Genomic DNA, 21,158 nt, shown 5'->3' with positions numbered 1-21,158 from the left:
CCAGCTGATGGCTCAGTGGTTAGAGCATCGGCCTGCAGCCTGAAGGGTCACGGGTTCTATCCCTGGCCCTGTCAGGGCGCATGCGGGAGGCAACCAATCCATGTCTCTCTCAGACTGATGTTTTTCTCTCTCTGTGTCTCTCCCCATTCCTTCCACTCTCTCTAAAAATCAATGGAAAAATATTCCCAGGTGAGGATCAACACCCCCCCCACCACCACCACCAAAACCAGATTACTTTACAGTGTGGGAGGCGGTGGGTATGCGGGGGGAGGCGGGTGTGGGGTGTGGGAGGCGGGCGTGGGGTATGGGAGGCGGTGGGTGTGGGGGTGTGGGAGGCGGTGGGTATGCGGGGGGAGGTGGTGGGTATGCGGGGGGAGGCGGTGGGTATGGGGGGGAGGCGGTGGGTGTGGGGGGGAGGTGGTGGATATGGGCTGTGGGAGGCGGGTGTGGGGTGTGGGAGGTGGTGGATATGGGGGGTGGGGTCGTGCAGGGACCCCTGTGCGGCTGAGGCTTGGGAAACAGTGGACGAGGGACCGTCCAGGGGGAAGGCCATGTTGCCCCGGCCTCCGAGCCAGGCTCACCTGCGCAGGTAACGCCCGCGTCCTCGTGGTGGCCGCAGTTGTGGGAGAGCCAGTTGCTGTGCAGGCAGTGGTCCAGCCCGCCTTCCGTCCCCTCGCACTCCACGTCGTCCAGGGCGATATGGCCCTGGCCTGGGCCGAAGTGTGCGCTCCCGGGGGCCGCCAGGGCCCGGCCGCAGCCCAGCTGCCGGCACACCACCTGGGCGTCGCGCAGGTCCCAGCCGTCGTCGCACACGGTGGCCCAGAAGCCAAAGATGTGCAGCTCCACGCGGCCCTCGCACGGGTGGCTGCCGTTGGTCAGCCTGAGGGCCGCCTCTGGGAACGGACAGCGGTCACTGCAGGGCGCTTCCCCCCCAAATCCCAGCTGAAGCCCGGCTGGTGCAGCTCAGTGGTTGAGCGCCGACCTCAGAACCAGGAGGTCACGTTTCTTTTTTATTTATTTAATATATTTTATCAGTTTTTTTACAGAGAGAAAGGGAGAGGGATAGAGAGTCAGAAACATCGATGAGAGAGAAACATCGATCAGCTGCCTCCTGCACATCTACTGGGGATGTGCCCGCAACCCAGGTACATGCCCTTGACCCGAATCAAACCTGGGACCCTTGAGTCCGCAGGCCGCCGCTCTATCCACTGAGCCACACCGGTCAGGGCCAGGAGGTCACCTTTCAATTCCTGGTCAGGGCACAGGCCTGGGTTGCAGCTCAATCCCTAGTCGGGGCCAAGCAGGAGGCAACCGGTCAGTGATTCCCTCTCATCATGGATGTTTCTCTTTCTCCCTCTCCTTTCCTCTCTGAAATAAAAAATATATTTTTAAACAAATAAATAGTAAAGAAAGAAAGAAAGCGGAGGTACCTGTATGGGGGCTGTCAGCAGTCGAGTCTGAAAATACACAGAGAACAATGGTACCATGAGCGAGGACGCGGCTCCAGAACATTCCCTCACAACACGTGGCAATGCCGACCCTCCTGTGCCTTCTTGGTGCCGAGCGGACGGAGAGGACTCTGGCTCTTTGAGAGTTTGGACAGTCACACCACTGCAGCCGGGGGAGGCCGGGTGCAGTGCGTGGAGGGCTTGCCTGGGTTTCTGTTCCTGCTCCGCAGCGTCCACAGCCGGACCGTCACGCATGGGCACGCGACCCCCCCCCTCCGCCCCCCACCAGCAGACACGCATGCGGGACCCCCCTGGCCCGGAGCTGTGTTCCCGAGAACCTGCACTCTCCCTCCCGCCTGCCTCTCTCCCTCCCTCGTGGCTCCCACCCCACACGCCTGTCACCGCTAATGAGCGCATTGCTCTTGTTAATGAGCAACAGAGAATTAAAGTCGCTCAGGGCCCTGATTTCAGGTTCAAGGAGCAGCCAGAATTCACGCAGGTCAGGGGCCTGGGCGGGTGGCAGTGCATGGAGGGGGGTACCTGTGGGTCCTGCTGTGGGGTTGCCGTCGACACCTGTGCAGAGACAGAAGGGAGACAGCGGATGCACTAAGGCAGGCACAATGCCCTGGCCGGTGTGGCTCAGTGGATAGAGCGTCGGCCTGCCGACTGAAGGGTCCCGGGTTCGATTCCGGTCAAGGGCAGGTACCTGAGTTGCAGGCTCCTCCCTGGCCCTGGTCGGAGCTCATGCAGGAGGCAACCAATGGATGTGTTTCTCTCACATCGGTGTTTCTCTCTGTCTCTCCCTCTCCCTTCTACTCTCTCTAAAAATCAATGGAAAAATATCCTCGGGGGAGGATATTAGCGTCCCTTTAAAATTCTCAGACACATCCTGAGCGGAGGAAACATCACACGCCCCCCTGCATGAACCCCCCCCCCCCCCCGTTCTCCCCCCCAGCCCAGGGCTCTGACTGCCCCATGTCCCACTGGGACCCACCCTGGTCCTCTGTGTGGAACCAGCCGCTGCAGGTGGTGGCCGGGAGGCGGGCCTGGTTTGGCTGCAGCAGGACTTGCCCTGCCCCTGCCCCTGCCCCTGCCCCTGCCCCTGCCCCAACTCTGGGGAGAGCGAGGCCCGTGTGTGCAGCCTGTGGGCTCCCTGTGCTCACGTGGCGGCAGGGCCGGGCGGTGCGGGAGGGGGTGCAGGGGCTGCTGGGGTCGCATGGATGCCACTGGGGTCAGCACTGAGGGTGGGCCCCACAGGCCACATCTGGGAGGCGGCTCTTCCCTCAGCGGCAAAGGACGCAAGGGGAGCAGGTCCCCCGAGGTCTGTGCCGGGACACCTACCGCTCTCGCTCTCCTCGCTCCCCTCGCTCTCCTCGCTCTCATTCTGATCGTTCTCGTCGCTCCCCTCCGGCCGCACAGTGCTCTCGTCCGGCTCCACAGCGCGGTACAGGGCGTAGAACCCCGAGTGGGTGATGGCTGTGTCGCTCCTGAACACGAGGGTCAGGACGTGGGAGGAGGAGAGGAAGGTGAGGGCCGCCCCCGCACAGAACCTGCCCATGGACAGCGAGGCCCCCTGCCGGCCGTCGAACACCTCGATGAAGTCGTAGGGGCACCCGAAGGCGTCCTCCAACCTGGGGGGGGGCAACGCGGAGTTAGCCCCCGGGACCCGCAGAAGTGTCTCAGATACAGTTGGGATTGGCCTTGCGTCCAGCCAGAAACTGCCGTCCTCCTGGCCACCTCCTTCCAGCCCCCCACCTCCGGGGGGCCTCACCCCTAAATAACGCTCGAACCTCCTGCCCTCCCCAGGGGGACCCCAGGCCAGCAGCCTCTCATCATGCCCTGCTCGCTCGTCTTCAGCCCCCAGCCCCCCACTCTCTGGCTCCCAGGCTCTCACCACCTCCCTCTCTGCCTCCCGGAGGCCCCAGCTCCAGGCGCTGAGGGAGGCAGGCAGGGTCGCTCTAACCGCCCAGGAGGGCCCCCCCCGCCCCCCCCCCCCCCCGCCCGCCCCGCTCCAGGCCCTGAGGGAGGCAGGTCCCTCTAACCGCCCGGAGGGGGAGGAAGCAGAGCGCTCACCGCAGCCTCGGGACGGTCAGCAACACGAGGAGCCCCTCAGCCACGCGGACCTCCCAGACGCACCACATGTCCGTGGGGTAGTTGGCGGGGTACCAGGGGCTGGAGAAGGAGCCCACGGGGCCTGACATGACCCCCCCGCAGGAGCTGCTGCCTCCTGTGAAGGCAGAGGGAGCCCACGGTGGCTTTCCCAGGCGTGGGAGCCAGAATTCCTCCAGGCGCAACAGTGAGTCGCAAAATGGGAAAGGACGGAGCTGGTACAGACAGCGGGATTGTGCCCGGGAGGGAGGGAGGCAGGGAGGGGACCGAGGCATGAGTGGTCGGCAGGACCCTACAATGATTGCAGGGGAGACCAGAAATGGGATCGGATGTGTAGGTGGCAGGGCGGGGTGTCCAGCCCGTCCTTTATCCATGATCTCCCAGCTCCCTGCCATGCAAGCCGGGGAACCCCAGCCTCTCTGTGAGGGCGCCAGCCCCCAGTTGCTCCCCTCGCAGCAGCCGGACACAGGTGCCCTCTGTGGATGCATGACCAAAGGGACCCTGTCCCTCGCAGGGGACACTTCTGCTGAAAGGGAGTTATTACCTGGTGGCGTAGAAGCTTGAGGAAACACAGCTGCAAAAACCAAAGCCAGAGGCAATCAGGAGAGCTGAGCCTCCTCCCTCCCAGCTCAGCATCCTCCCTCCCAGCTCAGCCTCCTCCCAGCTCAGCACCCTCCCAGCTCAGCCTCCTCCCAGCTCAGCATCCTCCCTCCCAGCTCAGCACCCTCCCAGCTCAGCATCCTCCCTCCCAGCTCAGCATCCTCCCAGCTCAGCATCCTCCCAGCTCAGCATCCTCCCAGCTAAGCCTCCCTCCCAGCTCAGCCTCCCTCCCAGCTCAGCATCCTCCCAGCTCAGCACCCTCCCTGCCATGCTGAAGCCCAGCCAAATGCTCCCGCCCTTCCCCCCTCTTCTGCCCGGAGGGGAGTGTCTGGGATGTCATTTCATGTGGGAAATGTCGCTCTTAGCTGATTGGCTGAGCCACCGGCATTCCCCTGTGGCTGCCCCTGGGGACCGGTGGGTGGTATCGAAGCCGTAATGGAACTGGTGACCGGGTGTGGCCCTAGAAATGCTGCCGGGATGGTCCAGGGTGCGGTCTGGACACGGGATTTTAAAAGATCCCTGGGCTGGCCTAGTGTCTGGGTCACTCCCCCCCCCCCCCCCCCCCCCCCCCCCCCCCGTGTCCAGGTCAGACTCCTGATTCGCTCCCAGGGAGGTGCCCGACCCACCTGGGGGTGTGGGAGTCCCATCCGGAGCCCAGTCCCCAGCACCTGCACGTGGGGAAAAGGTAAACTCAGGAGCCTACACTACATCCTATGAAGATAAAGAAGGGGCGACTTCGCCCGGCCGGGGGGCTCAGGGGTTGAGCGCCGACCTACGAGCCAGGAGGTCTCGGTTCGATTCCCGGTCAGGGCACAGGCCCGGGTTGCAGGCTCGATCCCCAGTGGGGGGCATGCAGGAGGCAGCCGATCCGTGATTCTCTCTCATCATTGATGTTTCTCTCTCTCCCTCTCCCTCTCTCTCTGAAGTCAATAAAAATCTATTTTAAAAAAAGAAAGGGTTTCCAGCTCCCATGTCCGTGGCTAATAAACACAAGGGGGCTGGTCTCCAGCACTTGCCCCTGGGCCTGGCCTGGCAGGGCCTCAGCAGACACTGGTGGGTGAGTGACTGATCTCAAGTCAGACTTCAAATGCTGGATCTTAGCCTCCCCAAGGCAAACATGCCTCTGAGGGTCAAATATATGAGGAAATTCCTTGCCCAGAAGCAAACACACCCCACCCCCACTCCACCTCACCGCGCAGGGACTCACTACTCGGCTTTCTGAAAGTTAGGGGTTCCCACAACGGCCTCTGGGCGCCAGAGGCCCCTGGGCGGCAGGTAGCATGCTGGCCAGGTGCAGACTGGCCCTGGCCCTGGAGTGACCCCCTGGAGTGACTGCCCAAGACCATGGCTGAGAGACGCCCCACGCCTCTGGCTTGGGTGAGTCTAGGGAAGGCAGTGGGGTGCCGCAGAGAGAAGCTGATTTCTCAGGAAGGCGGGCTTCCAGGGTCAGCACCATGGACAGCCCCTGCCTGGGGCAGCGAGGGTGCGAGGACAGCACCTCCAGCCCCTGCTGTTCAGGGAGGAGGCGCAGCTGCCTTCACACACAGGCTGTGCATCGTCCTCTGGCTTCACCTGCCCAGCTGGCACTCTTAGTGGGAAAACCAGCGGCTGCAGGGCAGAGCCCTGGGACTAAGGCTGAGGGTCTTCTAACACTGAACCCCAGGCCCGGCTGGTGTGGCTCAGTGGTTGAGTGTTGACCTAGGAACCAGGGGGTCACGGCTTGACTCCTGGTGAGGGCACAGGCCCGGGTTGCGGGCTCGATCCCCAGTAGGAGGTGTGCCGATCCATGGTTCTCTCTCATCATTCATGTTTCTCTCTCTCTCCCTCTCCCTTCCGCTCTGAAGTCAATAAATATATATTTTAAAAATTCCTTTAATTCTTAAAAAACAAAACTGCATCCCAGGCGTCTGCTGATAGGGAAGTCCCTCCAATTAGAAAACTGTTCTGTCTTTTTTTTTTTTTAAATCCTCACCTGAGGATATTTCTCCCACTGATTTCTAGACAGAGTGGAAGGGAGGGGGAGAGACAGAGAGAGAGAGAAACATCGATTGGTTGCCTCCTGCAGGGGCTGGGGATGGAGTCTGCAACCGGGGTTCGTGCCCTTGAACCCCTTGACGAGAATCAACCCCTGAGCCCAAACGGCCAGGGCTGTCCTGTCTTTTCAGAACTACCGGGGCCTCCTACCTGGCTCGCCCTCATCGGGCGGAATCACGTCGAACAGAGCGTAGAAGCCGGCGTTGGTGACCACAAAGTCGCTCCGGAAGACCACGGTCATGACGTCGGAGGAGGAGAAGACCAGCAGAGCTCCCGGGGCACAGAACCGGCCCAGGGAGAGCGAGGCGATCCTGGGCCCATCGAAGATCTCCACCGAGTCGAAGGGGCACCCCGGGATGTCTTCCAGGCTGGGGTGGGGGCAAAGTGGAGAGTTAGCACCTCGCTGGTGCCGCCCTGACCGGAAAGCGCACACAGTAGGACAGTCCCGGGATTCCTCGTCGGGGTCATGGTTTACATTGCGCACGGACATGTGACATATCGACTCCCTTTCTCAAACGTGACCAGCACTCCTGTTCCCTTTGAGGAACGAGCGAGGCTGGTGGCTACGACTTGGTCACAGGCGTGTTCAAGGCTGTGTCCTTACTTCAGACTCGGAATCATGAGTTTGATGCGGGATTTTTTATCCACGTGGATCTCCCAGACACACTGGGTGTCGGTTGGGTAGTTTTCCGGGTACCGGGGGCTGGAAAACGAGCCGGGGAGCCTGGTCAGCACCCCTCCACAGGAGCGACTTCCTCCTGCAACAACAGGGGACACCTGTGTGACGGCAATGACCTGGCCCCACCCCCGGTGGGTGCCGTGGGCAGCAGTGCCCCCTGATGGGCACACACGAGGCCGTCTGCGCAGACCTTCAGCCCAAAGGCCTCCTGGGAAGGAGCGTCCTTTGGGTCTCATTCTGATGAGTCAGATGGAGTTTCCATTTCAATGTAAACGAGCGATTACCTGTTATGTGATCCTGAGACGCCGTGGAACCACCTAGAAGGAAAACAAGGGGTGGTAACTGTGATGACCAGACGGCTCCTCTCTCCCCACACAGGCTCCTCCATCCCTGTCACCCACGGACGTTCAAGCTGAGCTGAGTTACACGAAACGGGAGAACCACAGACAGACGTGCATTGGCATGTCTGTGCCCTTGACCGTCACCTGGGCCCTTTGACATCAGACAGCCCCACCCCCTGAGCCACGACATGAAGCCGCGTCCCCAGGAGCGCCCGGAACACGCCAGTGACTGGTGACCTGCATGTGTTCTCTGAGGCGCTGTGGGCACAGCGGGCGCCTTCAAAGAGCAGGAGACGGAGCTCCACCCTTCCAGCTCCGCTGCTCCGGCAGCTTCCGGTCGCCCAGTCCTCAGCCGGGAAGAGGAGGCGAACTCACTCACTCACGCAGACCCGGCAGGATGCCTGCGGCCCGGCGGCCCAGACTGTCCTTGCAATGAAATGAAGTGCCTCCTCTTTCACCTCCAGCGCCCCCTCAGGATTCACACCGCATGTGCGGGCCTGGCTTTTCTCACCTTTGTGTGTGTGTGCTTTTCAAATGTTGACTATTTAACATGTGGATGCTTTATTTTTTACTTTTTAAATTTATTTCAGAGAGGAAGGGAAAGGGAAAGAGAGAGATAGAAACATCAATGATGAGAAAGAATCATGAATTGGCTGCCTCCTGCACGCCCTCTACTGGGGACCAAGCGCACAACCCGGGCATGTGCCCTGACACTCAACCACTAAGCCACACTGGCCAGGCTAAACTTTGGTTTTTATTACACGCGAATATCATTCAATCAGTAAGTTACAAGGTCTTTGAAAACAGGCGGAAGTCACAAGGTCCCCAAGAGCGTGAACGTAGGGGTCAGGCTGGTTCCACCATTAAATTCCTGAGTGATCTCGGGAAAGACACTTAACCTTTCTGAGCCTCAAACTTCTCTTCTGTGAAATATGACAGTGGATCCCTTCTTGCAGGATTGTCCTGGGGGCAACCAGTAATCTGAGCAAAATGTCGCCCCCCTCTCTGCTCCGGTTTCGTCTGGCCTTTGTGTAGCAGGGGCTGATGGGCAGTGTGGTCAATGAGACTGGTGCCCAAGAGAGCAACAGCTTGAGTTCAAATCCCCTGGCGAGTCCTGGGTGCATTACTAACTTTCTTGTCTCAATGTACCTATCTGAAAAATGGGAATAATCAAAGTCCTCGCCTCAAGGGTTGTTGTGGGGATTAAATGAGTTATAAATGCAAAGAGCTCAGAACAGTGTGTGGTTCTCAACATTCATCTGTATTTGATATTATTATTATTATTAAAGTTGCTTGGACTAGAAAGACATGGACATACCTGGAGGTGTGGGAGGAGGCAGGTCTTCTGCATCTGGGAGCGAAATGAGAAGAGGTCTCTCTCATTAGTGAATCCGAAGCATGGAGGACATGGGGGACGGGCATGGGTGGGGGACAAAGGGGAAGGGACCATGGTCTTTCAGAGACCAGAGCACCAGACCTGCCCCTGGCCAGTCCAGCCTCCTCTGGCAGGGTCCTTGGTCTCGGGGGGCAGGGGACTCAGGGCTGGATTGCCTGTCCCCTCTAATCCTGAATCACCTGGGATATGTGTTAAAATGCAGACTCCAGAGCCCCTTCTCAAACCGAGTTAGTCATCAACTCCAGGGTCAGGATCCTGCATCCTGCATTGCCATGCCCGGGTGGGGCAGGAGCACATGAACATTCCAGACCCCCCACCCCCCCTGCCCTCTGTAGCTGCCCTTGGCAGGGTGTGTGTCTGAGCCCAGGGCCAGGGAGAAGCTCGAGGATTGTGTGATGAAAGAATGAGCATATGGATGAAGGGGTGGAGGGAGGGGATGGAGGGATGGAAGGATGGATGGATAGGTGGATGGAGGGATGGAGAAATGGAGGGAGGGATGGAGGGAGAGATGAAGGGAGGATGGATGGAGGGATGGAAGGATAGATGGAGGAATGGAGGAATGGAGGGATGGATAAAAGAATGGAAGGATGAATGAGTAGATGGATGGATGGAGGAATGGAAGAATTGGTGAATGGATGGATGGATGGATGGATGGATGGAAGGATGGAGGGGTGGATGGATGGACAAATGGATGGATGGAGGGATGGAGGGAGGGAGGGATGGATGGAAGGAAGGATGGATGAAGGGATGGATGGATGGATGGAGGGATGGAGGGATGTAAGGTTGGATGGATGGATGGAAGGTTGGAGGGATGGAAGGATAGAGGGATGGATGGATGGATGGATGGATGGAAGGATGGAGGGATGAAGGGAGGATGGATGGATGGATGGAGGGAGGGATGAAGGGAGGATGGATGGATGGATGGAGGGAGGGATGAAGGGAGGATGGATGGATGGATGGAGGGAGGGATGAAGGGATGGATGGATGGATGGATAGAAGGATGGATGGAAGGATGGATGGAAGGATGGAGGGATGGAGGGATGGATGACATTCTACCTGGGATGCATGGTTTCACATGCCTTCACCCACAACACCTGAAAGGATTGTCTGAGAGGGGAGGGGCTACCAGAGCAGGTGACACCGGCATCCTCATGGTGGCCGCAGTTGTGCTCCGCCCAGCCCGAGTGCACGCATTGGCCCAGGTGGCGCTCCGCCCCCGAGCACTGGACGTTGTCCAGGAGGATCTCCCCGGAGCCCGGGCCGAAGTGGGCCTTCCCCAGGGCAGCGACGGCCCTGCCGCAGCCCAACTGCCGGCACACAGCCTCGGCCTCGTTCAGGCCCCACAGGTCGTCGCACACCGTGCCCCAGGCCCCCTGAGGGAGGACCCCCACGCGCCCCGAGCCTGGGCCGGAGCCGCCCGCCAGCCGCAGCTCTGGCCGGTCCCCTGTGGACAGAGACCTCGTGACGACTGCCGTCGGGGACGCTGCACACTCCCCACGAGCTGGTCGGGCTCCCGGCCCTGCACCACCATCAGGGATGGAGGACTTGGCGAGAGGTCAGTCAGCTGGTCAACCTCCCGGTTTGATAAATCATTAGGATGGTCAAATGCCATTTAGCCCAGCCCGGCCAGCGTGGCTCAGTAGCTGAGCATCGACCTATGAACCTGGAGGTCACGGTTCCATTCCTGGTTGGAGCACAGGCCCGGGTTGCAGGCTCGATCCCCAGTGTGGGGCGTGCAGGAGGCAGCCGATCCATGATTCTCCCTCATCGTTGATGTTTCTATCTCTCTCTCCCTCTCCCTTCCTCTCTGACATCAATAAAAATGTATTTTAAAACTGTCCATTAACTGAATAGTTATTGGGCCACCTGGGGAAAATGCAGAAGAACATTATGAACAATGTGCACTGTGATCTGTGGTTTTGTGAGATGCTGTGTGTGCACGTGTGCGTGTGCGTGTGTGTGTGTGTGTGTGTGTGTGTGTGTGTTCGCCTTTGTAGTAACTCAGGAAGAACATCAGTTTACCAACTTTATCTACGAGGAAACTGATAGTTGAGGCAAAGTGGCTCACCCCCAATCTCACGCCTGGTAAGTAATAGATCTAAATGCAGGTCTAATTCCAAAGGTCACTGCTTTTCTTTCTTCTCTGCTGCTCTCTCCACTGCCTCCAGGATGTCTGACGCTCCGTTCCCCTTAAAATGTCACTAGTGACGTGGAGGTGCGTCAACTATGACCACACGTGGCCACAGAAAGGGAAGATAGGGTCCCGCTAGAAGGCCGGGAACCTGCTCAGGGTTTGAAGACTTCGAAAGGCTCTGAAAAAACGAACTCTGCTCCCCTGGATGCGAGAGCCCAACGTGGCCAGTGGTTTTGAACGGCCCTGAAAAGTTTGAAAACAGTCACCTGGCCCATTTGCAAGTAGATGAACCACGTGCAGTTGGTCCAGTTTCTGCCCAGGAAGCAGGTACAAAGGCGGGTACCGGGAGGAAAGGCACCTGGTCACGGGTGGGTGCACTCAGGGCTTACCTGGCCTTGCTGTCACCATCGTGGGTGTTGCTGCTGGGATGGCTGTGGATACAAGAAAACCTCCTTAAATAAAAAGGGAGAACGTAGACGAGACAAGAAGGCAGCATTCCGAGACAGCTCTCCATGCCACCGAAGATGCTGGCAGAGTCACTCTCCCTGTCTTCTCTACAAGAAGTGACCTCCATCCGGCCGGCCTGGCTCAATGGGTGAGCGTCCACCTATGAACCAGGAGGTCAGGGTTCGATTCCCAGTCAGGGCACAGGCCCGGGTTGTGGGCTCAGTCCCCAGTGTGGGGCGTGCAGGGGGCAGCCAATTGGTGACTCTCATTATTGATGTTTCTCTCCCTCTCCCTCTCCCTTCCTCTCTGAAATCAATAATAAATATATTTTTAAAAAAGAAGTAACCTCTGAGATCGAACTTTCTGTACATGGGGGTCTTGATGTTTCTCAGATGTGTGGGATCTAACAGAAGTAGTCCTCCCTTTTCCTGCCCCGTCCCTGGACATATGACAGTTAAATCGTGCCGTTCTGTGCTGGAGGCACCCACCATCGGTGCTGCTGCTTCTTTTGTGGTTTCCACTCCCCTAAGGTGGAGTGTGGTTAGGTGTGTTTCACTGCTTTTGACAGGAAACCAATCAACGATGGTCAACATGCAGGGACCCGGTGGTCCATATGTGTAACCCTGTTCCACTGAGTGAGCATCATACGTGTGCAAATGCGTGTGGACAGACCTCTCAGCTGCGGTAGCTACGTGCAGGCGATTAGCAGACGTGGGTGAAAGGGATCGGATTATGACAGTAACCGCGCCAGGGGTGGGGACAGAGGCAGATGCGGAACTAGGAGCGAAGGTTAAGTAACAACAGTAGCAGGACTCACAGATGAGCTGGGGGTTCTGTGGAACCGGCTCTGCAAACACAAGGAAACCGTCGTCAACAACCGTCCAACGTCGCCCTGGCCGGCCGCTCCGTGGCCAGAGCGCCATCCCGACACGCCAAGGCACAGGGCACAGACAGGAGTCAGCATGAGCGCACGAATAAATGGACCAACAAGTGTGTCTCTCTCTAAAATCAAACCGTCAATCAGCAACCCTGTCACGTCAATCGCGGCGACTTCCCTGATCTACAGAGCAGCTCCCACGCCAGCTCAGGGCCCGCCAGGCGCTTGCTAGCAGGAGGCTGTGTTGAGTGGCGTGTCGGCCGAGGCGGAGGCCGAAAGACCGTCCCTGAGCTCAGCCCCTCCCGGGGGTCACTAGTGCAGGGCCCATCGCTGGGAGGCCGCGGGGCATGACTGACCCTCTCCAGCCTCGGTTTCCTCACCTGTCAGAGGGGAAGAACCAGGCGTTTGCGTGAGGATCGGAGGAGACAGTACATGCAAAGTGCTCAGGGTGTTGCCCGGCTCAAAAGAGTCGTCCGGTCGACGCCAGCTGTTCCTCCGATCACGGCTGCTGTCACCCCCAACCTCGGCACATGCGGTTCATCAGGACCCTCGGTCCAGCCCCTGGCGGCCTCCGCACCACACCTCGCCCATCCCACCTGTGCTCCCGCGGCCTCTCACCTGCTGGCCTCCTCCTGCTTCTCTGCTCACAGCCTCACCAGGTTTAGAGACAAACCTAAGCCCGGCCGACGTGGCTCAGTGGCTGAGTGTCGACCTATGAACCAGGAGGTCACGGTTCGATTCCTGGTCAGGGCATGTGCCCGGGTTGCAGGCTCCATCCCCAGTAGGGGGCGTGCAGGAGGCAGCCGATCCACAAATCTCTCTCATCATTGATGTTTCTATCTCTCTCTCCCTCTCCCTTCCTCTCTGACATCAATAAAAATATTAACAATAAATAAGGACAACCCGCAGGCTGTTCTCTGTATTTTCCTGAACACGTTGCTGGAGCCGACACCGGCCTCTCTCTCTCCTGGTGCCCTGCATGAGACGCACGCACACACTAACTTAGCACATTCTATTTGCTGGCCTGAATGTACTGTACCCTATCTGCCCTCTAATTGTGTCGCCCGTGCTGGTCTTGAAGGCCCTCTGTCTCCCGGCTGGGGCCACACCCACCTGCAGGTCCTAACACGCCCGCCCGGTGCGGGACTCAGAGGGACCCAGAAATGGCTTCCAGTGAGCCTGCGAGGAGACGCTGTGTGGACTGAACGGCCACCAGGCAGCTGCCCATCACCGAGCACTCATGACGCCCCATAACAAGTGCCTTACCTGCGTCAGTCCCCACACAACAGGCCTGGAAGTGGGGTCATCTGATCATCCCCATTCTGGGGGGTGGGGGTGGGATGCAGAGGCCAAGTCTGCCGCCCAAGGTCCCAGCGCAGCGATGGGACAGTCACCGCTCCCCAGGCGGACAGGCCCGCTCCCAGGGCTCGTGCTTGCCACCCTCTTACCTTTGGCTGCGGAGTAAAAATACGCAATGAAGACCTTCCCGATGCTGTTGGAGCTTCGGAAGTACTTGAGGGTCATGGAGCTGGAGGAGGACTCGTAGGTGAGGTAGAAGCCAGAGCAGGTCCTCCCCAGGGACGTGGCCGAGGACGGGGGGCCGTCCAGGATGTCAAAGTATTCGTTGGTGCAGTCCAGGCTGCAAGGAAGCGGATGGCGCCTCAGGCCCCTGGCGGCAGCCCTGTGGGTGTGCTGGGAGGCAGGCCCTTATGTCATGACCCTAAAGAGGCCGCAGACGGATGAAACGCTGGCCTTCAAATGAAGGATGCATTGCTTTTATCTCGCTTTTCCCTTACGGAGGAGTGGGGCTTTAACTGGGACTGGAGAGAGGCAGCTGAAGCTCTAGGTGTGCCCTGAGGACACAGTGCCTCAAAGCCCCCGGTCCAGGGCAGGGCTGGGCGAACCAAGGCCATGGATCTGCTGGGCAGACGCGGGCAGAGGCTGCTGGGTCTGCCCGCGTAGACATGGCTCCCAGGTCCAGTCCAGCCATTTATGAGCCTGGAGGGAGGGAGGTCCCACCCCGCCCAGCTCGCCTGTGGGAGCGATCTGACTGGTCAGCTGCTCTCCGTTGTCAAGCTTTGTCCAGATGCCTCTGGTGCTCTCGTCAGAAACCCGTGTCCATGCCTCGGCCCCTGAGCCTCCGTCCCAACTCATATTTTGGTTAAGCAAATTCAAGGGAAATAAACAATTTAAGTTGCTTCTGGGGGGCAGTCTCCTTAAGACATTGACCTATGAAGGACGTCAACCTTGACTACGACATTAAAATCGGAAAATTTCTCTTTTCTGAGGTCTGGGTCCCCTGGAATCTGCATCTTTAACCAGAGGTTGAAATACAGACACTCTGCGTCTTAAACTTAGCCTCTGTCACACACACATACACATGTACACGTGCGTGCACACACAGACATGTGCACACATACAACGTGCACACACACATGAACACATGTGCGCACACATGCATGTGAAAATGGTGACCACTGAATAAGAGGTCTGTAGTCGAGCTAACAGTGTTGTACTCACGTCAAGCTCATGCTTCTGATATTGCTCTGCAGTTACATTAAGAGGCCGCCGACAGGGGAAGCTGGGGGAGGAACCTGGGGCTCTCATTATTTTTGATTATTTTGGACTAAAACTTAGAGACATGGAGGAGACTTAGTTGTGGGAACCACCAGGGAAGTCCATGCTGATATTTTAGGCCGCGCCGCGGCTTCGGTGACGGGGACCTACTTCAGGTAGGGGAAGGCCAGCAGCACGTGGTCGGACGCGTTGGCCCGGATCTCCCACACGCAGGTCATGTTGTCGTGCATGTCACTCCGCGGCGGGTTCCTCACGGCGCCCGACGAGTTAGTGATGACGCCGCCGCACCGAGGTTTCTCTAAAGGCAGGAGGGGGTTTCAGGATCTCCACTCTCCGTCACTCAGTTCACTCACGTTATAGTTCACACTTTTTATCTTTTCTTTCCAAATTCAGACCGTTCACGCCAAAGTCTCACCTGCAGTGGCCGTCCCTGCCGTGGCAGCCGACGGGCGGCCTGTCAAACACCAAGGGGACACGGACTGTCAGCGGGCACGAGGCCCACGCTGTCTGGGCCCCTCCCAGAGCCACGGAGCCCGTCTGGGGGTGAGCCGGCGGCGGGACAGATGCTGGTGTGGGGCGGGAAGAGGCACCGGTCTAGAACCTTCCCCGACACTGGTGCAGCCTTCCCTCCTCACACACACAAATGAGCTATGTTTAAATCGGGTTTAAGAAAATGAAAGATGTGAGATGTTGGCTCCTGTCGCCAATTCCAGGGACCCCGGGGTCCGGAGCTACGCGGCTTCGATGGGCGAACAGCAGGAGGCACCGATACGCTGCTCCCTTCCGCCTGCTGCTCAGGGGCCAGGAGCCGGGACCAAGGATGCTCGGACCCTCCTTCCCGCCCCGACGCCTCTCCGACCAGCGGCAGCTGGCCCAGAACTTCCCACTGGAAATTCTCTCCCAGGACCAGGCCACCCCGCCTGCTAGAGCCGACCACCCGGGGCGGGACTGAGGGTCGCTAGACCTTGTTCCCTTAGCCTGACGCGCGACACGGAGCGGAGCTGGCTGATGTGGGCGCAGGGACGGGTTTGGTGAAGGAGAGCCGGCACCTGGCATCTCCGGGTGCCGGCGCGGAGAGCAGTGGGGAACCAGAGCACGGAGCTCCGCGGGGCCGGGCTGTACTGGGCGAGGCAGCGGCGAGGAGACGGGGACGGAATGGGGGCGCCTGACCTTGGCCGGGTCTTTCCCACCAGCCACCGGCCCCTGGGCGGGAAGTGTCCTTAATTGCCTCTCAAGTCTTTGTTTAAAAATTATTATTGATTTCAGAGAGGAAGAGAGCAGGAGAGAGAGATAGAAACATCCACGATGAGAGAGAATTATTGATGGGCTGCCTCCTGCACATCCCACACTGGGGATCAAGCCCGCAACCCGGGCCTGTGCCTTGACTGGGAATCGAACCCTGACCTCCTGGTTCATAGGTGGCCGCTCAGCCACGGAGCCAGGCTGGCCGGGCTCTGCCTACCTGATTTTAACCCCCTACCCGAGTCTCATTGCCGTCCCCTCGTGCCCTCAGAATGACGGGCTGTGTCTGCTGTGCGGGAGCCGAGAGTTAGAGCCTGCTGCCCGCGTGTGGTGTGCGCAGTGGAGTGGAGGAGAGGCGGACGTGAGCCTAAGGTACGCTCCTCCTCGCGAGGGACATTCAGGGGCTCCGGGCTAGGCCCCCCCAACCCCACAGGAGAGTAAGGGACACCCAATTCCAGCAGAGCCTCTGCCCCGAGGGGTGGGCACGCTGCCCTTGGCGCCAGCGCCCTCCCTACCTGGTGGCGTGCCTGCCGTGTGTGCAGCACCTGTAGGCAGAGATGAGAGTGGCTGTGTGAGTTCTTACCCCGTCTTTTGTAGGTTCTGCCTATGAGGAGCCCAAGCCACTCGGCCTGGCAGGGGCGGGGTTACCTGAGCAGACCACGCCCGCGTCTTCCCCGTGCCCGCAGTTGTGGGAGAGCCAGCCGAGGTGGGCACACTCCTCCAGGTGCCCCTCGTCGCCCCTGCAGCGCACGTCGTCCAGCAGGATCTTGCCAGAACCTTCCCCGAAGTGGGCCTCGCCGGGCGCTGAAACGGCCCGGCCACACCCCAGCTGCCTGCAGACGACGTTGGCTTGCGGCAGGTCCCAGAGGTCGTCGCACACGGTCCCCCAGATGCCCTGGTAGAAGAGTTCCACGCGGCCCGTGCAGCTCCCCCGGCTGCCCACGAGCCTCATGGGGGCCCAGCCTCCTGGGAAGAGTAGGGGTCACGGGGTGAGAACAGCACCCTCTGCCTGTCGATGGCTGGACTGGCTTCTACCCGGCCTAGCCTTCCTTGCATTCCATGACTTTGCAACTCGCACCCTTCCGGCTGCCGGGAGAGATCCACGCTCGAAGGAGCCCTAACGCCCTCCTCTCCCTCACCCCGTTGAAGACAGCTTGCCGGGGGTCGGTCCTTCACACCAGTGTTCCCAGTTTTTCTCCTCCTCATAGCTTTGCTCTGCACGATGTGACATTGCAGCTCCCCTCTCATTTCCTACGCCTCCACTCTGGGCTGTTGGCTCGTGACTCGCTTTGCCAATAGAATGTAGCAGAATTAATGATGCATATAACCTGTCCCAACCAAAGCCATGCTGAGCTGAGTCTGAGACAGGTGACAGGCTCTCCTGGGCTCCATGGAAACTCTGGGACAATCACGAGGATAAGCCTGAGCCAGGGTGCTGGGAGATGAAAGACACATGACCACGTCACCTCTGTCACCTCAGATAACAGCTATGGAAATGTAAGGCCTGTGAGGGAGGCCATCCTAGGCCAGACGGTCTTCCACCGACCTGCCAGCTAACCTGAAATGCATGTGGGAGCCCCGCCGAGATCAGCCAACACCAGCCACGCCTACCCCAGATCTGCAAGGCAGCCCAGCTGACCCCCAGACTCACGGGCAATTACAAATGGTGCTGTCCTAAGGCACTGTGTTTGGGGTGGTTTTACGTGACAATAGGTAACTCGTACATGTCTTCTTCACCCATATCCCTTTCTTAGATGACCTGTCCTACCCGAAGCCAGGAGGGGGCATGGGGCCAGTGCCGTGTGCCCCATGACTGAGGCTGCCCAGTCAGCTCAAGTGTACGTCCGGCTTCAGAGGAACCAGGCCCTGTGCTGAATCAGGCCAGATTTTCTGCTGGGAATTTGGAATTAGACGAGGACAGGGAGGTCGTATGGACTCAGGAACTGGTTCCCATACCTGCAGGTGGAGGTGTCCGGGCCTCCGGGGCTGTGGTCAGTGAAGGCTCGGAGAAGCCATCCCCTGGAAAGAACAACAGAGTGGGTCACTGTCCGCAGCGGGGAAAGAACAAGTGGACATTGCATTACAAGACGCTCTGAAGCTTTCGGTTTTCTTTCAGTTCATCTAAGGAAGTCACCATCAGCACCATCAAACGAGACTGCTTAACTTTTTATTCATCTATATTCTGTTCATGGTAAAGGGACCTTTGAATTCTTGGCCCAGTAGAAATAAATCTTTAACAAAATAGGAAACTTAAGAACATCATATTTGAGGAACCTGAAGGAAATGAAAGCAGCATCTACAAACTGATAATGCTGGAATGTATTCAATAAATATGCATTGAATGGGAAGAATAATATGAGAAAGTTCTAAAGAGCTTCGTGACCTTCCAGCCAAAAGATCTGATTATTCAATTCTGGAATCTAAGTCTTATTCTGCCACATGCACATGAATGCCAGTGTCCTGATCTGGGCCAGGTGAAGAGAAGGCCATGGATGCAACCTCAGCCTCTTAGCTGTAAATGAAAAATTAATTCCTCCACAGAGACCTGTCTGTCTGCATAATACCAGATGTTGGCAGATATCTTAATAATTTACCTAAAATATTCTTGTTTGAGTGCTTAGCTCTCTATATACATAACCACAAAAACACACAAACTAAAAATAGTGAAGGAAGTGATTCACAAGTACAAAGTTTAACTTACCAGGTAAACTAGTTTCTGCTGATAACGGTGCTGCTGCTGGTAACAATGCTGCTGATAATGATGGCACTGATGATGGTGACAGTGGTGGAGATGATGATGACGGTGGTGATGATGATGATGATGATGATGGTGATAATGGTGATGACAATGGTGATGATGATGATGATGATGGTGATGATGTTAACAAAGGTAATGATGACAATGGTGGTGATGATGATGATGATGATGATGGTGATAATGGTGATGACAATGGTGATGATGATGATGATGATGGTGATGATGTTAACAAAGGTAATGATGACAATGGTGGTGATGATGATGATGACAATGGTAATGACAGTGGTGATGACAATGATGGTGATGACAGTGGTGGAGATAATGATGATGATAGTGGTGATGATGATGATGACAACGGTAATGATGATAATGGTGATGATGACGGTGATGACAATGGTAATGACAGTGGTGATGACAATGATGGTGATGACAGTGGTGGAGATAATGATGATGATAGTGGTGATGATGATGACAACGGTAATGATGATAATGGTGATGATGACGGTGATGACAATGGTGGTGGTGATGATGACAGTGGTGATAATGACAGTGGTGATGAAGACAATGTTAATGTTGATGGTGACAGTGGTGATGATGATAATGGTGATGCTGCTGCTGACAATGGTAGTGGTGATGATAACAGTGGTGATAATGGTGATGTTGATGATGATAATGGTGATGATGATAATGGTGATGATGGTGATGATGATAATGGTGATGATGATGATGGTGATGATGGTGATGGTGATGGCAGTGGTGGTGATGATGATGGTGATGCTGCTGCTGACAGTGGTGATGATGACATTGGTGATGACAATGGTGATGATAATGACAGTGGTGATGATGGTGATAATGGTGATGATAATGATGACAGTAGTGATGATGATGGTGGTGATGGTGATGATGGCAATGATGACAGTGGTGATGATGGTGATGATGATAGTGGTGATGATAATGGTGTTGATGATGATGACAGTGGTGATGATGACAATGGTGGTGGCGATGATAACAGTGGTGATGATGACAATGGTAATGATGATGATGATAATGGTGAAGATGATAATGGTGATGATGATGATAATGGTGATGCTGCTGCTGACAATGGTAATGATGACAATGATGATGATGATGATGACGATGGTGGTGATGATGATGACAGTGGTGATGATGATAATGGTGATGCTGCTGCTGACAATGGTAATGATGACAATGGTGATAATGGTGATGATGATGACAGTGGTGATGATGATAATGGTGATGACAATGGTGGTGATGATGATGATGACAATGATAATGATGATGATGACAGTGGTGGTGATGATGATAATGGTGATGATGATAATGGTGATGATGGTGATGATGATAATGGTGATGATGATGATGGTGATGATGATAATGGTGATGATGGTGATGATGATAATGGTGATGATGGTGATGATGATAATGGTGATGATGATAATGGTGATGATGATGATGATGGTGATGCTGCTGCTGACAATGGTAATGATGACAATGGTGATAATGGTGATGATGATGACAGTGGTGATGATGATGATGATGACGACGATGGTGGTGATGATGATGACAGTGGTGATGATGATAATGGTGATGACAATGGTGGTGATGATGATGATGACAATGATAATGATGATGATGATAATGGTGATGATGATGATAATGGTGATGATGATAATGGTGATGATGGTGATGATGATAATGGTGATGATGATGATGGTGATGATGATGATGGTGATGATGGTGATGATGATAATGGTGATGATGATAATGGTGATGATGATAATGGTGATGATGGTGATGATGATAATGGTGATGATGGTGATGATGATAATGGTGATGATGGTGATGATGATAATGGTGATGATGGTGATGATGATAATGGTGATGATGGTGATGATGATAATGGTGATGATGGTGATGATGATAATGGTGATGATGATGATGATGGTGATGCTGCTGCTGACAATGGTAATGATGACAATGGTGATAATGGTGATGATGATGACAGTGGTGATGATGATGATGATGACGACGATGGTGGTGATGATGATGACAGTGGTGATGATGATAATGGTGATGACAATGGTGGTGATGATGATGATGACAATGATAATGATGATGATGATAATGGTGATGATGATGATAATGGTGATGCTGCTGCTGACAATGGTAATGATGACAATGGTGATAATGGTGATGATGATGACAGTGGTGGTGATGATGATGATGATGGTGATGATGATGATGGTGATGATGGTGATGATGATGACAGTGGTGGTGATGATGATGATGATGGTGATGATGACAATGGTGATGATGGTGATGATGATAATGGTGATGATGATGATGACGGTGATGATGATGATGACAGTGATGATGATGATGATGGTGATGCTGCTGCTGACAATGGTGATGATGACATTGGTGATAACAATAGTGATGATGATGATGACAGTGGTGATGATGGCGATAATGGTGATGATGATGAGGATGACAGT

At 56.2% G+C, this 21,158-nt stretch overlaps 1 protein-coding gene across 1 annotated transcript in view; it reads right to left on the bottom strand.

Moving 5' to 3' along the window:
* LOC139021630 (scavenger receptor cysteine-rich domain-containing protein DMBT1) overlaps positions 1-18,595 on the bottom strand; it is a 29,247-nt gene extending 10,652 nt beyond the window's left edge. The window contains exons 1-20 of the mRNA XM_070432032.1: positions 18,586-18,595; positions 17,841-17,903; positions 16,533-16,850; positions 16,400-16,429; positions 15,058-15,096; positions 14,793-14,940; positions 13,514-13,704; positions 12,006-12,035; positions 11,131-11,172; positions 8,530-8,562; positions 7,155-7,187; positions 6,796-6,949; positions 6,342-6,559; positions 4,784-4,825; positions 4,102-4,131; positions 3,522-3,675; positions 2,790-3,079; positions 1,989-2,021; positions 1,431-1,457; positions 582-893 (exon numbers count right to left, since the gene is read on the bottom strand). Coding sequence (XP_070288133.1) covers positions 582-893; positions 1,431-1,457; positions 1,989-2,021; positions 2,790-3,079; positions 3,522-3,675; positions 4,102-4,131; positions 4,784-4,825; positions 6,342-6,559; positions 6,796-6,949; positions 7,155-7,187; positions 8,530-8,562; positions 11,131-11,172; positions 12,006-12,035; positions 13,514-13,704; positions 14,793-14,940; positions 15,058-15,096; positions 16,400-16,429; positions 16,533-16,836 — 2,110 coding nt within the window. The 5' untranslated portion in view covers positions 16,837-16,850; positions 17,841-17,903; positions 18,586-18,595. The remainder of the gene's footprint in view (positions 1-581; positions 894-1,430; positions 1,458-1,988; positions 2,022-2,789; positions 3,080-3,521; positions 3,676-4,101; positions 4,132-4,783; positions 4,826-6,341; positions 6,560-6,795; positions 6,950-7,154; positions 7,188-8,529; positions 8,563-11,130; positions 11,173-12,005; positions 12,036-13,513; positions 13,705-14,792; positions 14,941-15,057; positions 15,097-16,399; positions 16,430-16,532; positions 16,851-17,840; positions 17,904-18,585) is intronic.
* Between the last annotated feature and the right edge of the window lie 2,563 nt (positions 18,596-21,158).

The sequence above is a fragment of the Myotis yumanensis genome, unplaced genomic scaffold (assembly GCF_028538775.1).
Source record: "Myotis yumanensis isolate MYYU_CA2020_CCGP unplaced genomic scaffold, mMyoYum1.0.hap1 SCAF_13, whole genome shotgun sequence".
NCBI lineage: Eukaryota > Metazoa > Chordata > Mammalia > Chiroptera > Vespertilionidae > Myotis > Myotis yumanensis.
This window is presented reverse-complemented; position numbering and strand designations above follow the sequence as displayed.